We start from the raw sequence: 23,084 nt of genomic DNA, 5'->3' as shown, positions 1-23,084 counted from the left end.
GAAACGAGGGTCGAGGAAACTTATCCCTTCCAAAGGTTACAGTGGGTCAGCTCTGTGAACAGACACCTACACTGTGACTGGTTGGGTCATTTGATTTAGCTCTCAAAAGAGCAATGGAGCTTAGATTGAATTTTAATGAACACTGTTTGTCATTGCACTTAGTAATTTATTACTAACCACTAACCACGTCTAGGCTTTCACCTAACTTTGTGTTACTGTCAGTCTGCCCTCCACTGAATAGGAAAAGTATATGAGGGGGAACATGCAAATGTACAGTATCCAGTGCGCACAATAAGAAGTGTTATTGTCATGACGCAGGTCAGGTTGGGCAATAAAGGTAACTCTTTGATCGTAAGGTATATAGGCTCCACTGATGAAACTGTAAGAGATTGTCTATAGCTTCTATAACACTCAAGAAGCTCGACACCATCCAGGCCAAAGCAACCCGCTTAGTCAGCACCCCATCCACCACCTTAAAAGATTCATTCCCCCCACCACTGATATAGCACCGTACGTACGCCACCTAGCAGATACACTGCAGCAACTCGCCAAGTCTCCTTCAACAGCATCTTTCAGGCCTGCCACCTCTACTGCCTTGAAGAGCAAGGGCAGAAAACTACTTTTCTAGGCAGAAGGTACTATATGCTGAGTGCAGGTGGTTGTTGTTACAATTTCAGATTTGCAAGTCCAGTATTTATTGCCCATCCTTAATTGCCCTCAAATTGAGTGTCTTGCTCGGCCATTTCAGAGGGGCAGTTAAGAATCAACCGCATTGCTGTGAGTCTGGGGGTCACATGTAGGCCAGGCCAGGTAAGGACGGCAGATTTCCTTCCCTGAAGGACATTAGTGAACCAGGTGGGGTTTTTACAACAATCGATGATAGTTTCATGGCCACTATTATTGAGATGAAAGCAAAATAACGCGGATGCTGGAAATCTGAAATAAAAACAGAAAATGCTGGAAAAACTCAGCAGGTCTGACAGCATCTGTGGAGAGTCCATATGACTCTTCTCCAGAGCTAAAGAGAAGTAGAAACGTGATGGATTTTATATGGTTTAAGAGGGGGTGGAGCAGGTGGAGCAAAATAGAAGGTCAGGGGCAGGTGGGAGCTTAGGAGAGGTTGACAAAGATGTCATGGACGCAAGACAAAGAGAGTGTCAATGGTGGTGTTAAAGGCTAAAGAAGGTACTGATGGTGGCATAAAGGTAAGAGTAGAATGTGCTAATAGTAGAACAAAGGGTCTATTACTGAGACTCACGTTTTTAATTCCAGAATTTATTAACAGAATTTGAATTACACCAGTAACCATGGTGGGATTTGAACCCATGTCCCTTGATGATTAGCTTGGGCCACCGAATTAATAGTCCAATTATATTGCCACTATACCACCATCTCCCTCAATTGCCCTTAACAAGGTGATGGGGGTGATCCGTCTTCTTGAACCGCTGCAGTTCATGTGGTATAGATAAACCCACTGTGTTGATGGGAGGGAATTCCAGGATTTTGGCCCAGCGACAGTGAAGGAATGATGATGTAGAATAGAAAAGCAGCATATTATTTGAATGGAGAGACACTGCAGAACTCTATGATGCAGAGGGATCTGGGAGTCCTGGCGCATGAATCACAAAAAAGTCGGTATGCAGGTACAGCAAGTGATCGGGAAGACAAATGGGATGTTGGAGTTGATTGCAAAGGGAATGGAATATAAAAGTAGGGAAGTCTTCCTGCAGCTGTACAGGGCCTTAGTTAGACCACACTTTTATTATGATCCAGTTAACTTGTTTCTTTTAAAGTAGATGGAATTTGAAATCCCAGGTATTTACTAAGAGAATAAAGCCACGAGATTCCATGGTTTTAAACAAACAGAAGATTTTTTCCAACAATACAAGAATCAACAAAGCAAACAGTCAATATTATCTATCCTATACTCCAACAAGCAAAGCTAACATGAGTCAAACATGAATTAACAGGAAATTTGTGATCAAATGGAAACTATAAATTTCACCTTAAATGGCAGTTACAGCTAAAATTGATTTTACTAATTTACTCAGCAATCCACTCAGATTTTACTAATCACCGTAAATTACAAAGTCCTGCAACCTTTGTCTTCCTTGTGGGGGATTTCAGCTTCCCTCTAAAGATTTGGCTACTGATTTCCCTTCCACAGCAGCTCCAATTCAGCTTGGAGTCTATTGGCTTCCTCTGCCTGTCAGCACTGATCAGGCAACAGCTCTCAAACTCCGAATGCCCCAGCGGCCAATCACCTCCCAGCTTCACAGAACAGACGGTCGCTTCAGGCTTCACCGAACCGACAACTGCTCCTCCTGGGATTTCTCCCATGTCCCGGCCCCCAGCGGTGCAGAGTCAACACCTGCCATTCAGCCTCCTCTGCGCCAGCTCATCTGCTCGTGTGGGGCTAGTACTGGTGCCCCGGTCTCCCCAGGTCCCACGGTCAGGTTTTCATCCCTCACGCCACACGGGTGCGCTCCCTATCCTCCCCAGAACAGAAAATTTCCCAAAAATATAGATCACCTCACACAATTTTTTTCCCTGGGGAAAAAGAAAGCTTCGCCGTCATGAAGGTTTCTTTCACAATCGCTTTGAAATAAAACAATTTCTTACCATCATAAACACTTTTAACAAATCATTTATTCACACTAAACTGGTAACCTTTGAACATTTCACAATTACACATATCGTATTTACAAAGTTACTAAGACAAAAGCAAGTACATGTCACAAATAGAATTAGCAGGATTTAAACATCGTAAAATTATCACAACTCAGAGCCTACATTTTCTCCTCCATCCTTTCTTTAAATTCTACAAAGAATGGCTCCACTAAGCCCATAGTTAAATTGTCTCCTTCTTTATCTGTAGGCATATCTTCAGTTTTAAGTTTATTTTTCAGACTCTAAACTTTTAAATTCTCCTTTTGGGACAAGAAGTTCAAAATGGCTTCCTTGTGTGCCAACAACTCATTCCTTCTTTTATCAAAATCCCTTCTGTCTGTTCCAAAAATGTCATTGAGGACTTGAGTATAGGAGCAAGGATGTCTTACTGCAGCTGTGCAGGGCCTTGGTGAGACCACCCTGGAGTATTGTGCGCAGTTTTGGTCTCCTTACCTGAGAAAGGATATACTTGCTATAGAGGGAGTACAGTGAAGGCTCACCAGACTGATTCCTGGGATGGCAGGATTGTCCTATGAGGAGAGATTGGGCCGACTAGGCCCTGTATTCACTGGAGCTTGGAAGGATGAGAGGGAATCTCATTAAAATGTATAAAATTCTGACAGGGACGGACAGACTGGATGCAGGGATGAAGTTTCCTCTGGCTGGGGGTGTCTAGAACAAGGGGTCACAATCTCAGGACACAGGGTAGGCCATTTAGGACAGAGATGAGGAGAAACTTCTTCACTCAGAGAGTGGTTAACCTATGGGATTCTCAGCCAGAGGGCTGTGGAGGCCAAGTCACTGAATATATTTAAGAAGGAAAGAGATAGATTTCTGGACTCGAAAGGCATCAAGGGGTATGGGGAGAGAGCTGAATTATGGCATTTAGGTAGAGGATCAGCCATGATCATATTGAATGGCAAATGACCTACACCTGCTCCTATTTTCTGTGTTTTAATTTTTGAACATTTTTTAAATCTTTCAGTTTCGCCCATTCAGAACCTGTCTTATTTCATTCTTTTCAAGTGATGTTTTCAGCTTCCTCATTCTGGACTTTTATTTTCCTTTCTAACACTTACTGACACATGGGATATGAGTGTCACTGGCTAGACCAGCATTTATTGTTCAGAGTGCAGAGTCAACCACATTGCTCTGTGGGTTTGGAGTCACATGTAGGCCAGCCAACAGCCTTCCCTAAAGGACATTAGTGAACCAGATGGGTTTTTTCAACAATGGTTTCATGGTCATCATTAGACTTTTAATTCCAGATTTTTTATTGGATTCAAATTTCACCATCTGCCGTGGTGGGATTCCAACCTGGGACCACAGAGCATTACCCTGGGTCTCTAAAATACCAGTCCAGTGACAATACCACCATGCCACCACCTCCCCTTCCCCCACAAGCTTTCTACGCAATTCACAAACCACATCATTCCTATTGTTTAGGGGATTTAAAAGGTCTTTTTGGGAATTGTCCACTTGCCTGGGCTCCTGCTGCTCTGTCCTGTGTCTGAACAACAGGTAAGCACTTTTGATTTGATGTCAGGAGTCACTGACCCTTCTTCAGGGGTCACTTTGTGGTCTCAGTTCTTTTTCCATTGAAAATTTGTATTTTGAAGTTCTGCAGGTGCTTCTGTTGCCTCCATTCTGCCCATGACTGAGGTGGATCTTTATGTGAATCAGTTCTTTGTTCAACTGGATCACGAGGAAGCGAGGAGTTTTTACTCACCAGGAACAACGGCCAGGATTTTCCAGGATTTTGGCGGGACCGGCCAAAGGTCTATTGACTTCGGAAGCGGGAATTTCTGGTCCCACGGTGGGCGGGCACGGAAAATCCCAGCCAATGTCTGATCTGTGGCACATGGTCATGAAAAGGTTATACTGCCCGCTCTATCATTCCCCAATGTAAAATCTACATCTTTAATGGGTCATTTAGAAACAATTCCAACCACACAAGGCCCCTTTACCAGAGCACAATTTAAATTCACTTTACACAATGGGATAGGTACACACTTCCCATCAAAACCCCTTACTAATACATCTATATTCAGTGAACTGTATGAAAAGTCTACATTTTTTGCTAACAGTAAGTTTTGAGCTTATCCCGTAGATTAATAATCTTTTTAGGCTCTTCCTTGGACAAAAATGGAGTGACTTCCCCTTCAAATATTAATCCCTTATAATCCTTCACATTTCTATCAACCCCCTCCTGTAAAAATAAATTGCAGGCTATATGGAGAAAGACCAAGGGGGTGTGGCAAATTGGTTAGGTCTTTCAAACAGCCAGCACGGGCATGTTGGGATGAAACCGGGCAGACCACCCAGCATCGACCTAGGCACTGGAAATAACAACAGCAAACTCAGCCCTGTCGACCCTGCAAAGTCCTCCTCACTAACATCTGGGGGCTAGTGCCAAAATTGGGAGAGCTGTCTCACAGACTAGTGAAGCAGCAGCCTGACAGAGTCATCCTCACAGAATCATATCTTACAGATAATGTCCCAGACTCCGCCATCACCATCCCTGGGTATGTCCTGTCCCACTGGCAGGACAGACCCAGCTGAGGTGGTGGCACAGTAGTATACAGTCGGGAGGGAGTTGCCCTGGGAGTCCTCAACATTGACTCCGGACCCCATGAAGTCTCATGGCATCAGGTCAAACATGGGCAAGGGAACCTCCTGCTGATTACCACATACCACAGTCCCTCAGCTGATGAATCGGCGCTCCTCCATGTTGAACACCATTTGGAGGAAGCACTGAGAGTGGCAACAGCACAGAATGTACTCTGGGTGGGGGACTTCAATGTCCATCACCAAGAGTGGCTCGGTAGAACTACTGACCGAGCTGGCCGAGTGCTAAAGGACATAGCTGCTAGACTGGGGCTGCGGCAGGTGGTGAGGGAACCAACAAGAGGGAAAAACATACTTGACCTCATCCTCACCAATCTGCCTGCCTCACATGCATCTGTCCATGACAATATCGGTAGGAGTGACCACCGCACACTCATTGTGGAGACGAAGTCCCACCTTCACATTGAGGATACCCTCCATCATGTTGTGTGACACTACCACCATGCTAAATGGGATAGATTTCAAACAGATCTAGCAACTCAAGACTGGGCATCCATGAGGCGCTGTGGGCCATCAGCAGCAGCAGAATTGTACTCAAGCACAATCTGTAACCTCATGGCCCGGCATATCCCCCACTCTACCGTTACCATCAAGCCAGGGGATCAACACTGGTTCAATGAAGAGTGCAGGAGGGCATGCCAGGAGCAGCACCAGGCATACCTAAAAATGAGGTGTCAACCTGGTGAAGCTATAAAACAGGACTACTTGTGTGCCAGACAGTATATGAAGCAAGCGATAGATATCTAAGCGATCCAACAACCAACAGATCAGATCTAAGCTCTTTAGTCCTGCCATATCCAGTCGTGGATGGTGGGGGACAATTAAACAACTCACTGGAGCAGGTGGCTCCACGAATATCTCCATCCTCAATGATGGAGGAGGCCAGCACATCAGTGCAAAAGATAAGGCTGAAGCATTTGCTACAATCTTCAGACAGAAGTACTGAGTGGATGATCCATCTCAGCCTCCTCCAGAGGTCCCCAGCATCACAGATGCCAGTCTTCAGCCAATTTGATTCAATCCACATGATATCAAGAAATGGCTGAAGGCACTGGATACAGCAAAGACTATGTGCCCTGACAATATTCCGGCAATAGTTCTTAAGACTTGTGTTCCAGAACTTGCCATGTCCCTAGCCAAGCTGTTCCAGTGCAGCTACAACACTTACATCTACCCAGCTATGTGGAAAATTGCCCAGGTATGTCCTGTGCCCAAAATGCAGGACAAATCCAACCTGGCCAATTACCATCCCATCAGTCTACTCTCAATCATCAGTAAAGTAATGGAAGGGGTCATCAATAGTGATATCAAGTGGCACTTGTTTAGCAATAACCTGCTCACTGACACCCAGTTTGGGTTCTGCCAGGGCCACTCAGCTCCTGACCTCATTACAGCCTTGGTTCAAACATGGACAAAAGAGCTGAACTCCTGAGGTGAGGTGAGAGTGACTGCCCTTGACACCAAGGCAGCATTTGACCGAGTGCAGCATCAAGGAGCCCTAACAAAACTGGAGTCAATGGGAATCAGGGGGAAAACTGTCCGCTGGTTGGAGTCATACCTAGCACAAAGGAAGATGGTTGCGGTTGTTGGAGGTCAGTCATCTCAGCTTCAGAACATCGCTGCAGGAGTTCCTCAGGGTAGTGTCCTCGGCCCAACCATCTTCAGCTGCTTCATCAATGACCTTTCTCCCATCATAGGGTCAGAAGTGGGGATGTTCGCTGATGATTGCGCAATGTTCAGCACCATTCGTGACTCCTCAGATACTGAAGCAATCCATGTCCAAATGCAACAAGACCTGACAATATCCAGGCTTGGGCTGACAAGTGGCAAGTAACATTCACGCCACACAAATGTCAGGCAATGACCATCTCTAACAAGAGAGGATCCAGCCATCGTCCCTTGATGTTCAATGCCATTACCATCACTGAATCCCCTACTATCAACATCCTGGGGTTCACCATTGACCAGAAACTGAACTGGACTAGCCATACAAATACTGTGGCTACAAGAGCAGGTCAGAGGTTAGGAATCCTGCGACGAGTAACTCACCTACAAGGCACAAGTCAGGAGTGTGATGGAATACTCCCCACTTGCCTGGATGAGTGCAACTCCCACAACACTGAAGAAGCTGGACATCATCCAGGACAAAGCAGTCCACTTGATTGGCTCCACATCCACAAACATTCACTCCCTCCTCCACCGACGCACAGTAGCAGCAGTGTGTACCGTCTACAAGATGCACTGCAGGAATTTGCCAAGGCTCCTTAGACTGTACCTTCCAAACCCATGACCACTCCCATCTAGAAGGACAAGGGCAGCAGATAGATGGGAACACCACCACCTGGAAGTTCCCCTCCAAGTCACTCACCATCCTTACTTGGAAATATATCAGCCGTTCCTTCACTGTCGCTGGGTCAAAATCCTGAAACAGCCTCCTTAACAGCACTGTGGGTGTACCTACACCACAGGGACTGCAGCGGTTCAAGAAGGCAGCTCACCACCACCTTCTCAAGGGCAACTAGGGATGGGCAATAAATGCTGGCCCAGCCAGCGAAGCCCACATCCCATGAATGAATCTTAAAATATCAAAGAAAATTGGATGCTTGGCCAGGAACGAGATATTAGGAGAGCTGACCAGAAGTTTCACTGTAAATTTAAAGAAAAATTTCAAAGGAGGAGAAGAAAATGGCAAAACAAGACTCAACCTTGTGTCCTGGCCATAAAGGATTGTCCATCGTAACATCCAAATAAAACTTTAAAACATAGAAAACCGTGAATGTCGAACTAGAAATATTTGTTTGTGAGTAATTTGCAGAATATGCCAAGGTAGCTTAAACTGTCCCTTAATCTCTTCACCTCTACAACAACCTCTTCCCTTTACCACAGCGTTGTATGTCTCCCCGTGCTAGTCTGCTGCTGACCCATTCCCTCCCTCCCCCCTCCCCAAGTGCCACATTTCTGGCCCCAGACTCATTTACCCCATAATCAGAATCACCTAGGGCTGTGTATCTAATGTCCATTTTCTCCCATTGCCTCACGGGTTGTATCCTGAGCTCCAGTCTGTCCTCTCATTTCTCACGGCACTTACTGACAAGCTGTCATTGTATCCCTGATCCTGACATTATCTGATTACATGTGTGTGCGTGTGGTGTGTGTGTCTGTGTGTGTATGTGTGTCTGTGTGTGTGTCTGTGTGTGTCTGTCTGTCTGTGTGTGTGTGTGTATTTGTGTCTGTGTGTGTGTATGTGTGTCTGTGTGTGTATGTGTCTGTGTGTGTATGTGTGTGTGTGTCTGTGTGTGTATGTCTGTGTGTCTGTGTGTGTCTGTGTGTCTCTGTGTGTATGTGTGTGTGTGTATGTATGTGTGTATGTCTGTGTGTATGTGTGTCTGTGTGTGTGTATGTGTGTCTGTGTGTTTATGTGTGTCTGTGTGTATGTGTGTGTGTGTGTATGTGTGTGTGTGTGTATGTGTGTCTGTGTGTGTGTATGTGTCTGTGTCTGTGTGTGTGTGTGTCTGTGTGTGTATGTGTGTGTGTGTCTGTGTGTGTGTGTATGTGTGTGTGTGTCTGTGTGTGTGTGTGTGTCTGTGTGTGTGTGTGTCTGCGTGTGCATGTGCGTGCCCATGTGTGCATGTGTGTAAATGTTTCAGTCCTCTTGTTCAGTGTTTCTCAAACTGGGACTCTACAGAGTCTTTCCCGGGGAGGGGTGTTCTGCAAAATGAGTCGAATGGTGTACACAACTGAAGCGGCTGGAGACGGGCCTGGGGAGGGGGCTGCATTATATGCGGTGTAAAGTGGATTGACTGTCTCCCCTTAGGGGAAAGCCTGCATGGAGGAGCACAGAGAGAGGCAGGTAGACTCACACTCATCAAGGATGGTGGTGGGCGCCAGGTAAGTTCAGCCTTGATTGTGAGAGGGAAGTTTTTGAAAAATATTTAAACACCATATCTGCGGTAACTGCATGTATCGTCCCTCCTCCCTGTCAATCACGGGTCATGTGATGTACTGCGGGGGCTTCGACCAATGAGCTCTTAGTGTGGGCAATCCGGGGGGGGCGGAGTCTCTCGGAACGAGGGATCGGGTCTCGGTGCAAGCGCTCCGAGATGTCTCCGCGATAAAATGTAGCTGTTTCTTTACCAAACCTGTCTGCTCCATTGAGTCCATCACACTTGACGACAAGGGTAAAACCAACGTTGACTGTTCACCTCACCCTGTTCCTGTGAGTAAATCGAATCTTAATCACCGCTCACCAGTCACGCCGCTGTTTGGAAGAATCGGCCTATATGAGGCTAATATTGAAGATTGGAGCCAGTGTGTTGAGCATCTCAGATTTTACTTTGCAGCAAATGAAATAAGCGCTGAAGAGAAGTGGAAAGCGATCCTCTTAAGGGCACGTGGCAGTAAAACATACAACCAGGTTCGCAACCTGACAGCCCTAAGCGCGCCCGATTCTGAGTCGTATAGTGAGCTAGCAAACCGAGTGAGAGCAAACTCCCAGCCAGAGCCGTCCGTGACAATGCAAAGCTTTCAATTTAATCCAAGAGCTTGCATTCCAGGAGACCCCCATTGCAACCGACGGGGGGAACCTCAAGCAGTTAACGGAACACCCTGCGGCTTTGGGCACACATTGACCAACAGGCCGCGGGAGCGACTGCTGTGTGGGGTCAAGGGCGACGCTACACAGCGCCGCTTGCTTACTGAAATGGGTATCGACTTTAAGCACACCCTAGAAGTCTCCCTCGCCGTGGAAAGTGCTGCAAAGGACTCGCAGGCTTTGCAACACGTGGACAATGCTGCCCTACTTCAACGTGGGGCAGGAAGCTGTCACCGAGCGGGGGTGGGGAAACCAGACCTGCAGAATTAAAGCACGATTTAACGTCCACCATAAGAAACGTTAAGAAGCCGAACAGAAACGCTTCATCGATGACTTGAAGACAAATTGCTATAGATGTGGCAGTGACCATGAAGCAGATACTTGCAAATTCAAAGAGGCAGAATGTCATTATTGTCATAAGGAGGGTTAGGCAACGCCGAACAAAGGTGAGGCAGCCTTGCCAGACAGAAAACAAACATGACTGAGTTAACAGGTACAGCAAAGGCTGAAGCTGCTGATACTGATGTGTGCTCCCTGTATAATGTAACTGCTGTGAAAACTGAGCCTATTCCAGTGACGGTGCAAGTAAGTGAGAAGCCGTTGTGTATGGGAGTGGATACTGGTGGCTCAACCACGCTGGTTAAAGAGCCCACTTTCAGGTACCTTAATGAAATAAGGCAGCCAATAAATTTGGATAACCGCTAATTTAAGAACTCACAAGGGAGAATCTCTTCAAGCCAAGGGCATCGACACTGCCTCAGTCTGTTACAGGCAACAGGCAGCCCAACTCTCTGTGATAATCAGAAAAGGGGAGGGACCCAGTCTTCTAGGTCGATGTTGGCTACAGAAGATAGAACTTGACCTGTCCGAGATATTTCACCTAAAACCAGATAGCGTTGTAAATACTCCTGTTCCACAAGAATTGGTGCCATTACTGAATTTCTTCGATTCTTCACCTGCGTGTGTGAAACAAATGAGAAATTGGACGAACTGAGATTCAATGTTGTTGAAAGTCAGGGACTTTGTTTGGTAAGGATGGCCAAACTCGCCAGTACCTGAAGAATTGAGACCATCCCATGTCAGAAACACAGAGTTAAGCTGTCAAGGTGGAATTTTGTTGTGGGGTTCAAGAGTTGTTGTCCCATCACAAGGATGAGAGCTACTCTTGACAGAGTTTCACAGTGCGCATCCAGGCGTATCGAAGATGAAAATGCTTGTGTGAAGCTATGTCTGGTGGTCAGGCATTGACAGTGACATTGAAAACATGGTCAAGCACTGTCTCCATCGTCAGCAACAACAGAAGTTGCCTGTTTCAGCTCCCCTGCATCCATGGGAGTGAGCTGGTCGACCCTGCGTCCAACTACATATCGATTATGTCAGTCCGTTCATAGATACCATGTCCTTGTCAATTGTAGATGCACATTCAAAACGGATGGATGTATATGAAGTCAAATCGCCAACATCGAACGCAACTATCGAGAAGCTACGTCACTGTTTCAGCATACACGGCCTACCTGAGATTGTCATTTCCAATAATAGTACAGCCTTTACCAGCACCGAGTTTCAGGGATTTATGGATCTGAATGGAATCCGCCATATAAAGACAGCTCCTTGGCATCCCTCATCGAATGGTCTAGCCAAGAGGACTGTACAAACTTTTAAGTCTGGTATAAAAAAGTTATTGAAAGGCACTCCGGAATCTCGATTTTCTCGATTTCCCTTCAGTGATTGTACATCACCACATTCGACTATGGGTTCAACACCGTCAGTTATTAATGAAACGCCGTCTATGTACACGTTTACATTTTACCCTTGACATACACATTAAAGCTCACACATTCAGTGTAGGTGACACGATATACGTGCAAAATTTCAGCAGTGGACCCTGTTGGGCTCCGGGATCCATTGTTTCAGAGACTGGTCCATTATCTTTCCAAGTACAAGTGGGAGATAGAATGGTCCATAAGCACGTAGATCACATCCATGCCAGAGGGACATTCCAACAATTAACTGGTCAACCTATGATTAACGTTGAACTGTCGACTTCTAAGGTGTGTGATCGACCTAGAACGGACATTCCAGATGATTCAGAGGAATTGCCAAATTCTGAACTGCCCAGTTCCATTGACGTGTCTCATACTGCAGGGCCAGATCCTGTCGATCCTGTTCAGGAACCTCCGGTGGTAGAGCTACGCCACTCTGGCTGTAAACTTCTTTTAAAAATTTATTCATGAGATGTGGGTGTTGCTGGTTAGGCCAGAATTTACTGCCCTTGCTCAGAGGGCATTTTAAGAGTCAACCACATTGCTGTGGGACTGGAGTCACATGTAGGCCAGACCAGGTAAGGATGGCAGATTTCCTTCCCTAAAGGACATTAGTGAACCAGATGGGCTTTTACAACAATTGACAATGGTTTCATGGTCATCATCAAACTTTTAATTCCAGGTTTTTACTGGATTCAGATTTCATCGTCTGCCGTGATGGGATTTGAACCCAGGTCCCCAGAGCATTACCCTGGGTCTCTGGATTACCAGTCCAGTGACAATACCACTAAGCAACTGCCTCCCCCAAAGAGCAGAACCTCGAGGACTTGATTTATAATCACCTGAAATTGTATATATGTTTGTTTGATGTTCAAATGTGTTTTATAAAGAGTTAATGTAAAAAAACTAAAAGGGGGAGTAAATGTGGTACCTGCATGTATCGCCCCTCTTGCCTGTCAATCGTGGGTCATGTGATGTGCTGCAGGGGCTCCGACCAATGAGCTCTTAGAGCTGGCAGTCTGGGTGGGGCGGAGTCTTTTGGACGAGGGATAGGGTTGAGTTGCAAGCAATCCTAGATGTCTCTGTATTAAAATGTTACTGTTTCTTTACCAACCCTGTCCAGCTCCACTGACTCATCACAATATCCTACTTAAACTCAAAGAACACGGCACAAAAATACAACAAATTCACCCAGCTGTTAGAATATCATGATTCCTAAGCCATTTGAATAGGGGGTCCTTGAACCAAAACAGTTTGAGAGCCATTGATTTCGCTCAATGTCCATTTGCCTCACACATCACCTGCCTCTGCTTACCTTGGGCCAATGTTAACATCCCCCCTCTGTTCACCCACTAACTCAGGCTATGCAACTAGTTATCATGCAGAGTCATAGAATGGGTACAACGCAGAAGGAGGTTACTCAGCCCATCGTGTCTGCACCAGTCATCAAGCCCCTATCTACTCTAATCCCATTTTCCAGCACTTGGCCCGTAGACTTGTACGCTATGATGTTCCATGTGTTCATCTAAATACTTCTTAAATGCTGTGAGGGTTCCCGTCTCTACCCCACCTTTCAGGCAGTGAGTTCCAGATACCCCCCACCCTCTGGGTGAAAAATGTTTTCTTCAAATCCCCTCTAAACCTCCTGCCCCTTACCTTAAACCTATGCCCCCTGGTTACTGAGCCCTCCACTAAGGGGAATAGTTTCTTCCTGTCTACCTTACCTATTCCCCTCATACTTTTGTACGCCTCAGTCAGGCACCTCTCCTGTGGCCAGAGAGCGTTTGAAAATTAATGTCAAAGCCCCTGCAATCTCTTCCCTTGCCTCCCACAGCAGCCTGGGACACATCTCATCTGGGCCTGGGGGTTTATCCACTTTTAAGCCCGTTAAAACCGCTAATACCTCCTCCCTTTCAATGTTAATTTGTTCACGTATATCACAGACCCCTCCCGGATTTCTATACCTACGTTATCCTTCTCTATAGTGAATACAGATGCAAAGTGCTCATTTAAAACCTCACCTACGTCTTCCAGCTCCTCACACAGGTTGCCACTTTGGTCCCTAATGGGCCCCACTCTTTCCCTGGTTATCCTCTTGCCCCTAATATACTTATAAAACGCTTTTAGATTTTCCTTTATTTTACCCGCCAGTGTTTTTTCATGCCCCTTCTTCACTCTCCTAATTTCTTATTTTAAGTAATCCCCTGCACTTTCTATACTCAGGGTTTCCGCTGCTTTGAGCCCTTGGTACCTACCATAAGCCTCCCTTTATTCCTTATCCAATCCTGTACATTCCTCAACATTCAGGATTCTCTGGACTTGTTGGTCTCACTCTTCACCTTTACAGGAACATGTTGGCCCTGCACGCTCATTATTTCCTTTTGGAATGATTCCCCCTGGTCTGATGTAGATTTTCCTACAAGTAGCTGCTCCCAGTCCACTTTGGTCAGATCCTGTCTTATCATATTAAAATCGGCCTTCCCCCAGTTCAGAACCTTTATTTCCGGTCCATCTTTGTCCTTTTCCATAACTACCATAAACCTTACTGAGTTATGACCACTATCACCGAAATGCTCCCCTACTGACACTTCTACCACTTGTCTGGCTTCTTTCCCTAACACTAGGTCCAGCACCACCCCCTCTCTTGTAAGACTTTCTATGTGGTGGCTTAAAAAGTTCTCCTGGATTCATTTTAAGAATTCCACCCCCTCTAAGCCTTTCACACTTTGTCTATCCCAATTAATATTGGGGAAGTTGAAATCCCCTACTATTATTACCCAAATTATTTTTACACTTCTCTGAGATTTGCCTACATATCTGCCCTTCTATCTCTCCCTGACTGTTTGGGGTCTATAGTACACTCCCAGCAATGTGATTGCCCTCTTTTTGTTTTTAACTTTCACCCACATGGCCTCATTTGCGGAACCTTCTAAGATGGCACCCCTCCTTATTGCAATAATTGACTCCTTGACCAATATTGCGACATCACCTCCTCTTTTACACTGCCCCCTCCCTGTCTCGCTTGAAGATTCTATACCCAGGAATATTGAGCTGCCAGTCCTGCCCCTTCCTCAACCATGTCTCTGTGATAGCAATGATATCATATCCCCATGTATTAATCAACACCCTCAACTCATTTGCCTTACTCGCAAGACTCCTTGCATTAAAATAAATGCCATCCAGCCTTGCCATGCTCCCTTGTGCCTTAACTTGATTCTATACACTCTGCTTTCCAGACTGACTTGGTTTTTCTTCTATACTTGTCTGTACATCACCCCCTACGATACCTCTGCTCCGTATCTCATCCCCCTGTCAAATTAGTTTAAACCCCCACCAACAGCACTAGCAAAACCCCCCCGGCCAGGATGTTGGTCCCATTCCAGTTCAGGTGCAAACAGTCGGACTTGTACAGGTCCCGCCTTCTCCTGAAACGGACCCAGTGATCCAGGAATCTAAAGCCCTCCCTCCTGCATCAACTCTTCAGGCCCGCAATCATCTGCTCTATCTGTTTATTCTTATACTCCTTAGCACGTGGCACTGGGAGTAATCCAGAGATTGCAACCTTTGAGGTCCTGCTTTTCAACCTGCCACCCAGCTCCCTAAATTCATGTTGCAGGACCTTATCCCTCTTCCTACCTGTCACTGGTTCCAATGTGAACCACGGCCTCTGACTGTTCCTTCTTCCCCCTTCAGAGTGCCCTGCAGCCATTTAGTGACATCCTTTACCCTGGCCTCAGGGAAGCAGCACACCATCCTGGAGTCACATCTGCAGCTGCAGAAACGCCTGTCTGTACACCTCACTATTGAGTCTCCCACAACTATTGCTCTTCCTCTCTTTCTCCTCCCCCCCAGGTGCAGCTGGGCTCTGGCTGCACCCCCCGCCAGAGGAACCGTCACTCTCACCGTTTTCCAACACAGGGAAAAATCTTCTCCAGTGGGGTGCACTCTGGGGCTCTCCTAATTACCTGCCTGCCTCCCTTCCTCTGACTCACCCATTCCTTCTCTGACTGCACTTCCTTAAGCTGTGGGGTGACGTGTAAAAACGTGCTATCCAAGTAACACTCAGCCTTGCGGATGCACTGCTGTGCCTCTGGCCAACGCTCAGGCTCCGAAACCCGGCGCTCAAACTGGTCAAACCAGTGGCACTTCCTGCAGATGTGGTCATCCAGACAGCCAGGAGCGTTTAAGACTTCCCACATACTGCAGGCTGTGCATCACACGGGACTGAACTCCCCTGCCGTACCTTTAGTTTAAATGCCCTAAATTTAAGTCTGTGCCCATTCTCTGGAAGAGTAACTCAGCTAGTCCTATTTTCCCATCTTTTCCCAGCAGCCCTCCATTTTTTTCCTTTTAAGGTGTTTATCCAATTCCCTTCCGAACGAGCATCTGAATGACAAGTATCTCCTTCTCTAGCCACCCTGGTGGATGGACACACTTAGCGTCACCTAGCGGCGAGTGTGTGATATGCAGGAGGCCGAAGGCTCCCTCTGGCGGTGGAAGGAAGAATCGCGGGGAAGGAACCAAATGAAGGTCCAGACAGCAGCGCCGCGAGTGTCGGGAGGTGTGTAATGCAGGACTGAAGGGGAAGTATGCCACCCCCCCCTAGCGGCTGGAGGGGGTACAATACAGTCGAGGATGTGGAGTGGAATGGCAAGCTCCGGTGGCAGCGCCTCCAGCGGTCGAATGCATGTATATCACCGGGCGGGTTAATACAGCCGCGGGCAGCGCCACTCCCCTGTAAGATGAGTGGATGTCACCAGGCGGGTGTTATGATACTACATCGACGCCTAACCTCCCGTGGCTGCGATCCTGGCAGTGGGAGGTGTTCTATAGCTTTTGAGGTTGCCTGCTTCATGTGGCATCGCCTCTAGCGGCCGGAGGACTCGAAAGGAGGCCTGTTCTCTAATGAGAAGTCTCCAGTCGCAGCGCCACCGGTGGTGGGAAGAATGCGTGGCAAGAGGAGGGTTCTTTAGCGAGGGGCCTACAGTTGTAGCGCCACCCGCAGGTGGAGGAATAACTCACAGAAGGAAGGTTTTAGCGTGGGCAGCCTCCGTTCGCAGTGCCTATAGCGATCGGAGGACTAGGAAGAGGCCGGGGAGGGGGGGTCGGGCAACCTACGCTTGCAGCGCCACCCGTGATGGGAGGAATGCTGGGCAGGGAGGGGGGGTCGGCGGGTCCCCGGGGTAGCCTCCATTCGCAGCGCCACTCGCGGTAGGAGGACTTGCGTGGACAGTCTTCGAGCGATCGGAGTACAGGCAGGCGGCGGGTTCTCTAGCGGGCAACCTCTGACTACAGCGCCATCTGCGGTAGGGGAGGCATGCCCGGCAGGAGGCGTGTTCTTTAGCGGGCAGACTCCATGCGCAGCGCCACTAGGCGGCGGGAGGAATGAGCAGCAGAGGTGGGTGGGGCGGCTTCCTTAGCGGGCGGCCTCCGTGAGCAGCGCCACCGAGCGGCGGGAGGAATGCTGGGCAGGTAGGCAGGCAGGCGGAGCCGGCGGCTTCTTTAGCGGGCAGCCTCCGCGGGCAGCGCCACCGGGCGGCGGGAGGAATGCGCGGCAGGAGGAGGGTTATCTTGGGGCGGGTGTGGAGGCCCCGCTTGTCGCGCCGGGGTTGAGTTCAGTGCTGAAGCTGTTCCTGGATGAATTGAGTCCAGGAGGAGCACGGGGGCCGGTTGAAGTTCCCCCCCCCTCCACACACACCCCCCTCTCCTCTTTGAGGGTGATCGGACGGGGGCCGAGGCCTGCGGGCGCCCTGGGCCGGCCTTGCTAGGCCATGTTAAAGCCTGTCTAGAGGGGCCCGGGGAGAGCGAGCAGACAGACAGACCGACCGACCGAGACAGACCGACAGAGACAGACATGGCGGGGAGCTGGCACGACGTGCTGGCCGACCAGGCCGAGCTGCTGCTGGGGCGGCTGGAGGATGGAGTGTGGGCCGGCCTGGGCCTCCTGCGGACCCGCCTGGGCATCGATTTGGGGCTGGAGCCGTGGCTGAGGCGGCAGCCCCCCGGCTCGGCCGGCCTGGCCCTCGTCCTCCTCCTCCTGCTGCTGCTGCTCCTGCCGCCCGTGCTCTGGGCCCTGGGCCGCCGCCTCCTCTTCCCCAGGAAGCGGCCCAGCTCCCCCCAGCAGCAGCAGCAGCAGCTACAACAACAGGCGGGGGGCCGGAGGGGCGGCAGCGGAGGAGCCAGGAACAGGGAGAAAACCCCCGGAGATGTCCAACAGCAGCGGATCGAGGAGCAGAAGAGGAGAAACAAGAGAAAGGAGAAGCCAAAGGTGAGAAAAAGTGGGAGAAAGTTAGCGTGAGGAATAAAATAAACCCTGTACCCCCCTTAAAATTAATGCCCTCTTAAAGTAAATACCCTCCCTGTACCCCCAAAATCTAAATACCACCTTTGCCCCTTTAAATACCACCTTTGCCCCTTTAAATACCACCTTTACCCCTTTAAATACCCCATGTTCCTCTATAAACTAAATACCCCCTGCACCCCTTTAAATACCCCATGTGCCTCTATAAACTAAATACCCCCTGCACCCCTTTGAACTAAATATATCCTTAAAATGAATACTCCTATATCCCTTTAAACTAAACACCCCGCTATACCCCTATAAACAAAATATCCCCTTAAAATAAATACCCACCCTATACTCGCATGAGCTAAATACCCCTCGGTACCCCTTAACCCTAAATACCCCTGCACCTCCTTAAAACAGATACCCCTGTACCACCTCAAAACAGAAAGCCAGCCCCCCCCATACCACCTCAAAACAGCCCCTCTACCCTCTTAAAATAAGCCCCCCCCCCCCCGCCCTCTGTGCCCCATCAAGCGGAATACCCTGAACCTCTTTAAACTGGATAATGTCCTGAACTCATTAAAATTCACAACCCCAAAACCCCTTGCTTAATAATTCCTCTGAACCCACACAGCCCTCCTCTGCCCCTGTAATTATTAACCTCTGTGCCCATCCTGAACCTTTTATTGCTAATAACTCAAGCGCCTAAACTGAATAACCTCTCTGTACCCATGTCACCCTGAATCCCTTATAATTAACATCCTAACCCCTTGGAATAATCCCCGAGCCCTCTCTTAACCTCTTATGGCTAACAGCCCTTGAACCCCATAAACCAAACAATCTCCCTGTACCTCTGTTTCCCTGAACCCATCCTTAATCCCTCTGAAGCCACCCTCACCCATTATAATTAATAACCCTTGTTTCATATTAATGAACCCCATGTACCTATCTGCACCTCTATAATTAATAATCGTCCTGCCTATGCTGAACCCCATACATTTCACAACTCTCTGTATCCACCCTGAAACCTTAAAATGAATAATCTTGTATCTAGCCTAAAGCTCTTACTGAACCCCTTATAATTAATAATCCTTGAACCCCGTATATTTAACAACCTCTGTGTTCACCCTGAATCCCTTATCATAATTTAAACCCCCCTGTCCACCCTGAGCCCTGTTCCGGATTGGGCTGAGGTATTAAATTTGGCATTTTACTTTCGGACCGCACCCTGTTAAAGGGTATTTTAGATGTTGAATCAGAGGCTGAAGCTTTTCTGTTTGCCATTCCTCTCTTTGTCATCCCCCCACCCACCCCAACAACACATTCCAAGGTTACAGGACGGAGTTGGGAAGCTATGTTTACAGTCTGATAAAACAGGGGTTACTCATGTGTTATAAAATGTCATTAAGGAGCTAGAGACGGGGGTGGGGTGGGGGGGTGAAGAATCTGAAGTAGATTATCCTCGCAATCTGTTTTGTGAACAGCCCCAGCCGAGTCATGTTGACAAGGCGTAAGTGCAGTGTGGTTAGGACAATATCCAAGAACAGCTTGTGTGATGTGGCAGTCCCAGAGAGAGAGGCAGGCAGACTGCAAGGAAATCGTGGCATTGCTGCATTTACGGGTGCAGAAATGTTGTGGTCATTTCGTGAAATTGCACATTCATAGACGTGTTTATTGCGATGATACGTTAAACGGTTACTTCCGCCCTCAGCTCGGATTAGCTGAAGCGATTTGCTCAAGAACAGTTAAAGCGTGTGTCTTGGCTAGAAATAGTTAGCCATAAACTCATGTGTTGACTGAGCAAACAGAAATGTTTGCTTAGTATTTTGCTACTGAGAGCTGTTTTATGGCAAGGTTTAATCATACGTTAAAACGTCAGAAGGACTTTAGCTAAATACTATAAGTTGTGTATTTTCTTAAACATTAACTAGATTTTTTTTCTGCAAAATGCTTTAGGTATACCTTGCGGGTTTAATATGTGTTGTAACCTGAATTCCTCTTTTAAAGTTTTCAGTTTGATATCGGAAAGGGTTGAGATGCTGACGGTTTTCAGAGTGTCATCTTTGCAACTCTCCCTGGTAACTCTCTCTAAGGGAGAAGCAGACCATTTGCAACCTTGGTGTTGTGTTTGACCCTGAGCTGAGCTCCCGATCGTTTATCCATGCCAACGCTAGAACCACCTATTTCCATCTCTGTAACGTGGCCGGACTCCACTCCTGTCCAGGTGCCATCTACTTCTGAAACCTTCATCCTTGTCTTTATTACCTCCAGACTGTTCAATGCACTTCTGCTGCCTTTAACCTTGAGGTCATCCAAATCGCTGCTGCCCATGTCCTCACTCGTGCCAAATCCTGTGCTCACTGGTCCATTTTGGCTCGATTCTAAAATTCTTATTTTCAGATTCCTTATTGACCTCGCTGTCCCTATCCCTGCGGCCCCCTCCAGCCCCATAGCCCTTTGCTGTCTGTGCTCTTGCAGCTCTGGCCTCTTGTGCACTCACCTACCGCTCCTTTTAATTGCTCTATTGTTGATGGCCATGCCTTCAGCTGCCAAGGCCTGAAGACCTGGAATTCTCTTCCTACACCTCTCCACCTCTCTACTGTCTGTCCTCCTTTAAGACACCTCTTAAAACCTACCTCCTGGACCAGAATCACAGAATATCTCAATGCAAAAGAGGCCCGAGTCTGCACCAACACATGAGAAACACCTGACCTACCTACCTAATCCCATTTACCAGCACTTGGCCCATAGCCTTGAATGTTATGATGTGCCAAGTGCTCATCCAGGTACTTTTTAAAGGATGTGAGGCAACCCGCCTCCACCACCCTCCCAGGCAGTGCATTCCAGACCGTCACCACCCTCTGGGTAAAAAAGTTTTTCCTCACATCCCCCCTAAACCTCCTGCCCCTCACCTTGAACTTGTGTCCCTTCGTGACTGACCCTTCAACTAAGGTGAACAGCTGCTCCCTATCCACCCTGTCCATGCCCCTCATAATCTTGTACACCTCGATCAGGTTGCCCCTCAGTCTTCCCTGCTCCAACGAAAACAACCCAAGTCTATCCAAATTCTCTTCATAACTTAAATGTTTCATCCCAGGCAACATCCTGGTGAATCTCCTCTGCACCCCCTCCAGTGCAATCACCTCCTTCCTATAATGTGGCGACCAGAACTGCACACACTACTCCAGCTGTGGCCGTACCAAGGTTCTATGCAACTCCAACATGACCTCCCTACTTTTGTAATCCATGCCTCGATTGATAAAGGCAAGTGTCCCATATGCCTTTTTCACCACCCCACTAACATGCCCCTCCACCAAGCTTTTGGTTATCTGACCCAATATCTCTTTATGTGGCTTTGTGTCATACTTTGCTTGATTCGCCCCAGTGAAGCAGCTTGGGACTTTTTATTACATTAAAGGTGCAAGATGTTGTTACAGCAATTATTTCATTATTTTTCTGGTCCCGTTAACGATATGAAAATGAGCCGGGTTGAAAAAAAAGATAAGTTTTGGAAAGGCTTTTAAAGGAAGCGAGAGGGAAAAGTAGAGAATGTTTCGGAGGATAATTCCAGAGAGCATGGATCAGGACAGCTGAAGACTGCCAGCAAGAGTGGGGGAACACAAGAGAAGTCAGAGGCTGGAGGGGAGACAGTGGGTATGCAGGCTAGAAGAGGTGGCAGGATAAAGTGGAGTAAAAGCGAAATACTGCAGATGCTGGAAGTCTGAAATAAAAACAGAAAATGCTGGAAAAACTTGGCAGACCTGTCAACATCTATGGAGAGAGCAACAGAGTTAGCCTTTCGAGTCCATATGGCTCTTCAGAGCTGGATAAAGTGGGACATGGTTGGTGAGGGATGTGGGCAGGGAAGCTGTAATGTAATATGTTGGAGAGGCAGTATAAATGCCCCCCCCCCGCCGCTGAGTGACTGGATGACAGAGTGAACAGTACGTGGTGTAGCAGAGGATAAGGGCGGTTTTAGACAGATGTGTGGTCAATGATTTCAGTGACGGAGGAGCTAAGGGCGAAGCTAGGCAGCTTTGTTGAGCTGAATTTTGTGGTCTTGGTGACAGTAAAATGCTTGGACAAGCATGTTCTGAATCGTGGCTTAATCAGGACATGTGACTGGTGAAGGAAGTGAGATTGGCAACAAGGGAGTAGAATTAATGGTATGGAGCCAAACTAGCGGCCTTGGTTTTAGAACATTTACAGAAATTTCTTTTCTTTTCTTTTTTAAAAAAGAGCATACTATGTTGATGTTATACCATTAGAAAAATACATGGCTCAGAGTGTAGTATCTGGGTTTACTGCTAGACTTGATCCAGAGGGCTGGATAACTTGATAATGTCACTGACATTTTAAGATGCACAGTGAGTTAGCCCATTGCAGTTATATTTAAGACCTGTTTTAAAGCACTTTACTCAAACATCTGTTACCCTAAGGCATGTTTATTTAATGGGCGGCTATGCAGCACTAGGATCAAACGAGAAGCTGTAAGGTGGCAGTCCTACAGTGATTTTCGTGCACTTTGTAAGGGGGGTGGTGGGGGAGGGTGCTGTGGAAGGAAAAGAGAGAGGAATACTCCAGATCGAAGTTCGGAAACTGAAACATCATATCCACAATCTGGACATTCTTGCTTATATATCATTGTTAAATTGTATCTAACTGAAACATTTTAAAAGTAACATTTTGTACATTATAAGATCTTCAAGAATAAAATTGTATGTTTGGTTCACTACTCCAAAGCTCCCTATGCTTTGATCGGCATGAGGATTGTATAGTTTCACCTTTGAGAGGAAGGATGCCCTTTATTAAATGGATGTGGTGAGGGCGGTGGTGGGGAGGAAGAGGGGGAGTGAGGTGGGGAGACTCTGTAGCTCGGTTTTTCAAGTACATCATTGTACGCTACTGTGCTGTAGCAGAATCTCACTGGTAACTTTGCACCACAAGACCTGTCGATTTCCCTTCACCGTGCGCAACCTGAACAAAAGGCCACTGTTAACTACATGACTGCCGGCACGCTCTAAGGCACGCTGGAGAAAATACTGATGGAAATCTTTTTCATTGGCATGACATAAAGCTGGATTTTGTTTTGCAAGCTCCTTCCCTGGTGCTGTTTATCCATACGGATTTTTACTCACTGTTACTG

The 23,084-nt window shown here is 47.5% G+C and overlaps 2 protein-coding genes across 5 annotated transcripts in view; both read left to right on the top strand.

Moving 5' to 3' along the window:
* The window catches only part of LOC144680108 (meprin A subunit beta-like), a 62,036-nt gene extending 51,877 nt beyond the window's left edge, over window positions 1-10,159 (top strand). Inside the window, exons 14-17 of the mRNA XM_078541253.1 lie at window positions 2,168-2,451; window positions 4,117-4,191; window positions 4,290-4,486; window positions 9,852-10,159. Coding sequence (XP_078397379.1) covers window positions 2,168-2,451; window positions 4,117-4,191; window positions 4,290-4,486; window positions 9,852-10,159 — 864 coding nt within the window. The remainder of the gene's footprint in view (window positions 1-2,167; window positions 2,452-4,116; window positions 4,192-4,289; window positions 4,487-9,851) is intronic.
* Window positions 10,160-17,181: 7,022 nt separating this feature from the next.
* Window positions 17,182-23,084, top strand: part of LOC144680029 (protein LYRIC-like) — a 73,404-nt gene continuing 67,501 nt past the window's right edge. For all 4 annotated transcript variants that reach the window (XM_078541126.1, XM_078541124.1, XM_078541125.1 and 1 more), the window contains exon 1: window positions 17,182-17,920. In XM_078541126.1, coding sequence (XP_078397252.1) covers window positions 17,507-17,920 — 414 coding nt within the window. In that variant the 5' untranslated portion in view covers window positions 17,182-17,506. The remainder of the gene's footprint in view (window positions 17,921-23,084) is intronic.

This window comes from Cetorhinus maximus, chromosome 4, assembly GCF_964194155.1.
Source record: "Cetorhinus maximus chromosome 4, sCetMax3.hap1.1, whole genome shotgun sequence".
In the NCBI taxonomy this organism is placed as follows: Eukaryota; Metazoa; Chordata; class Chondrichthyes; order Lamniformes; family Cetorhinidae; genus Cetorhinus; species Cetorhinus maximus.
This window is presented reverse-complemented; position numbering and strand designations above follow the sequence as displayed.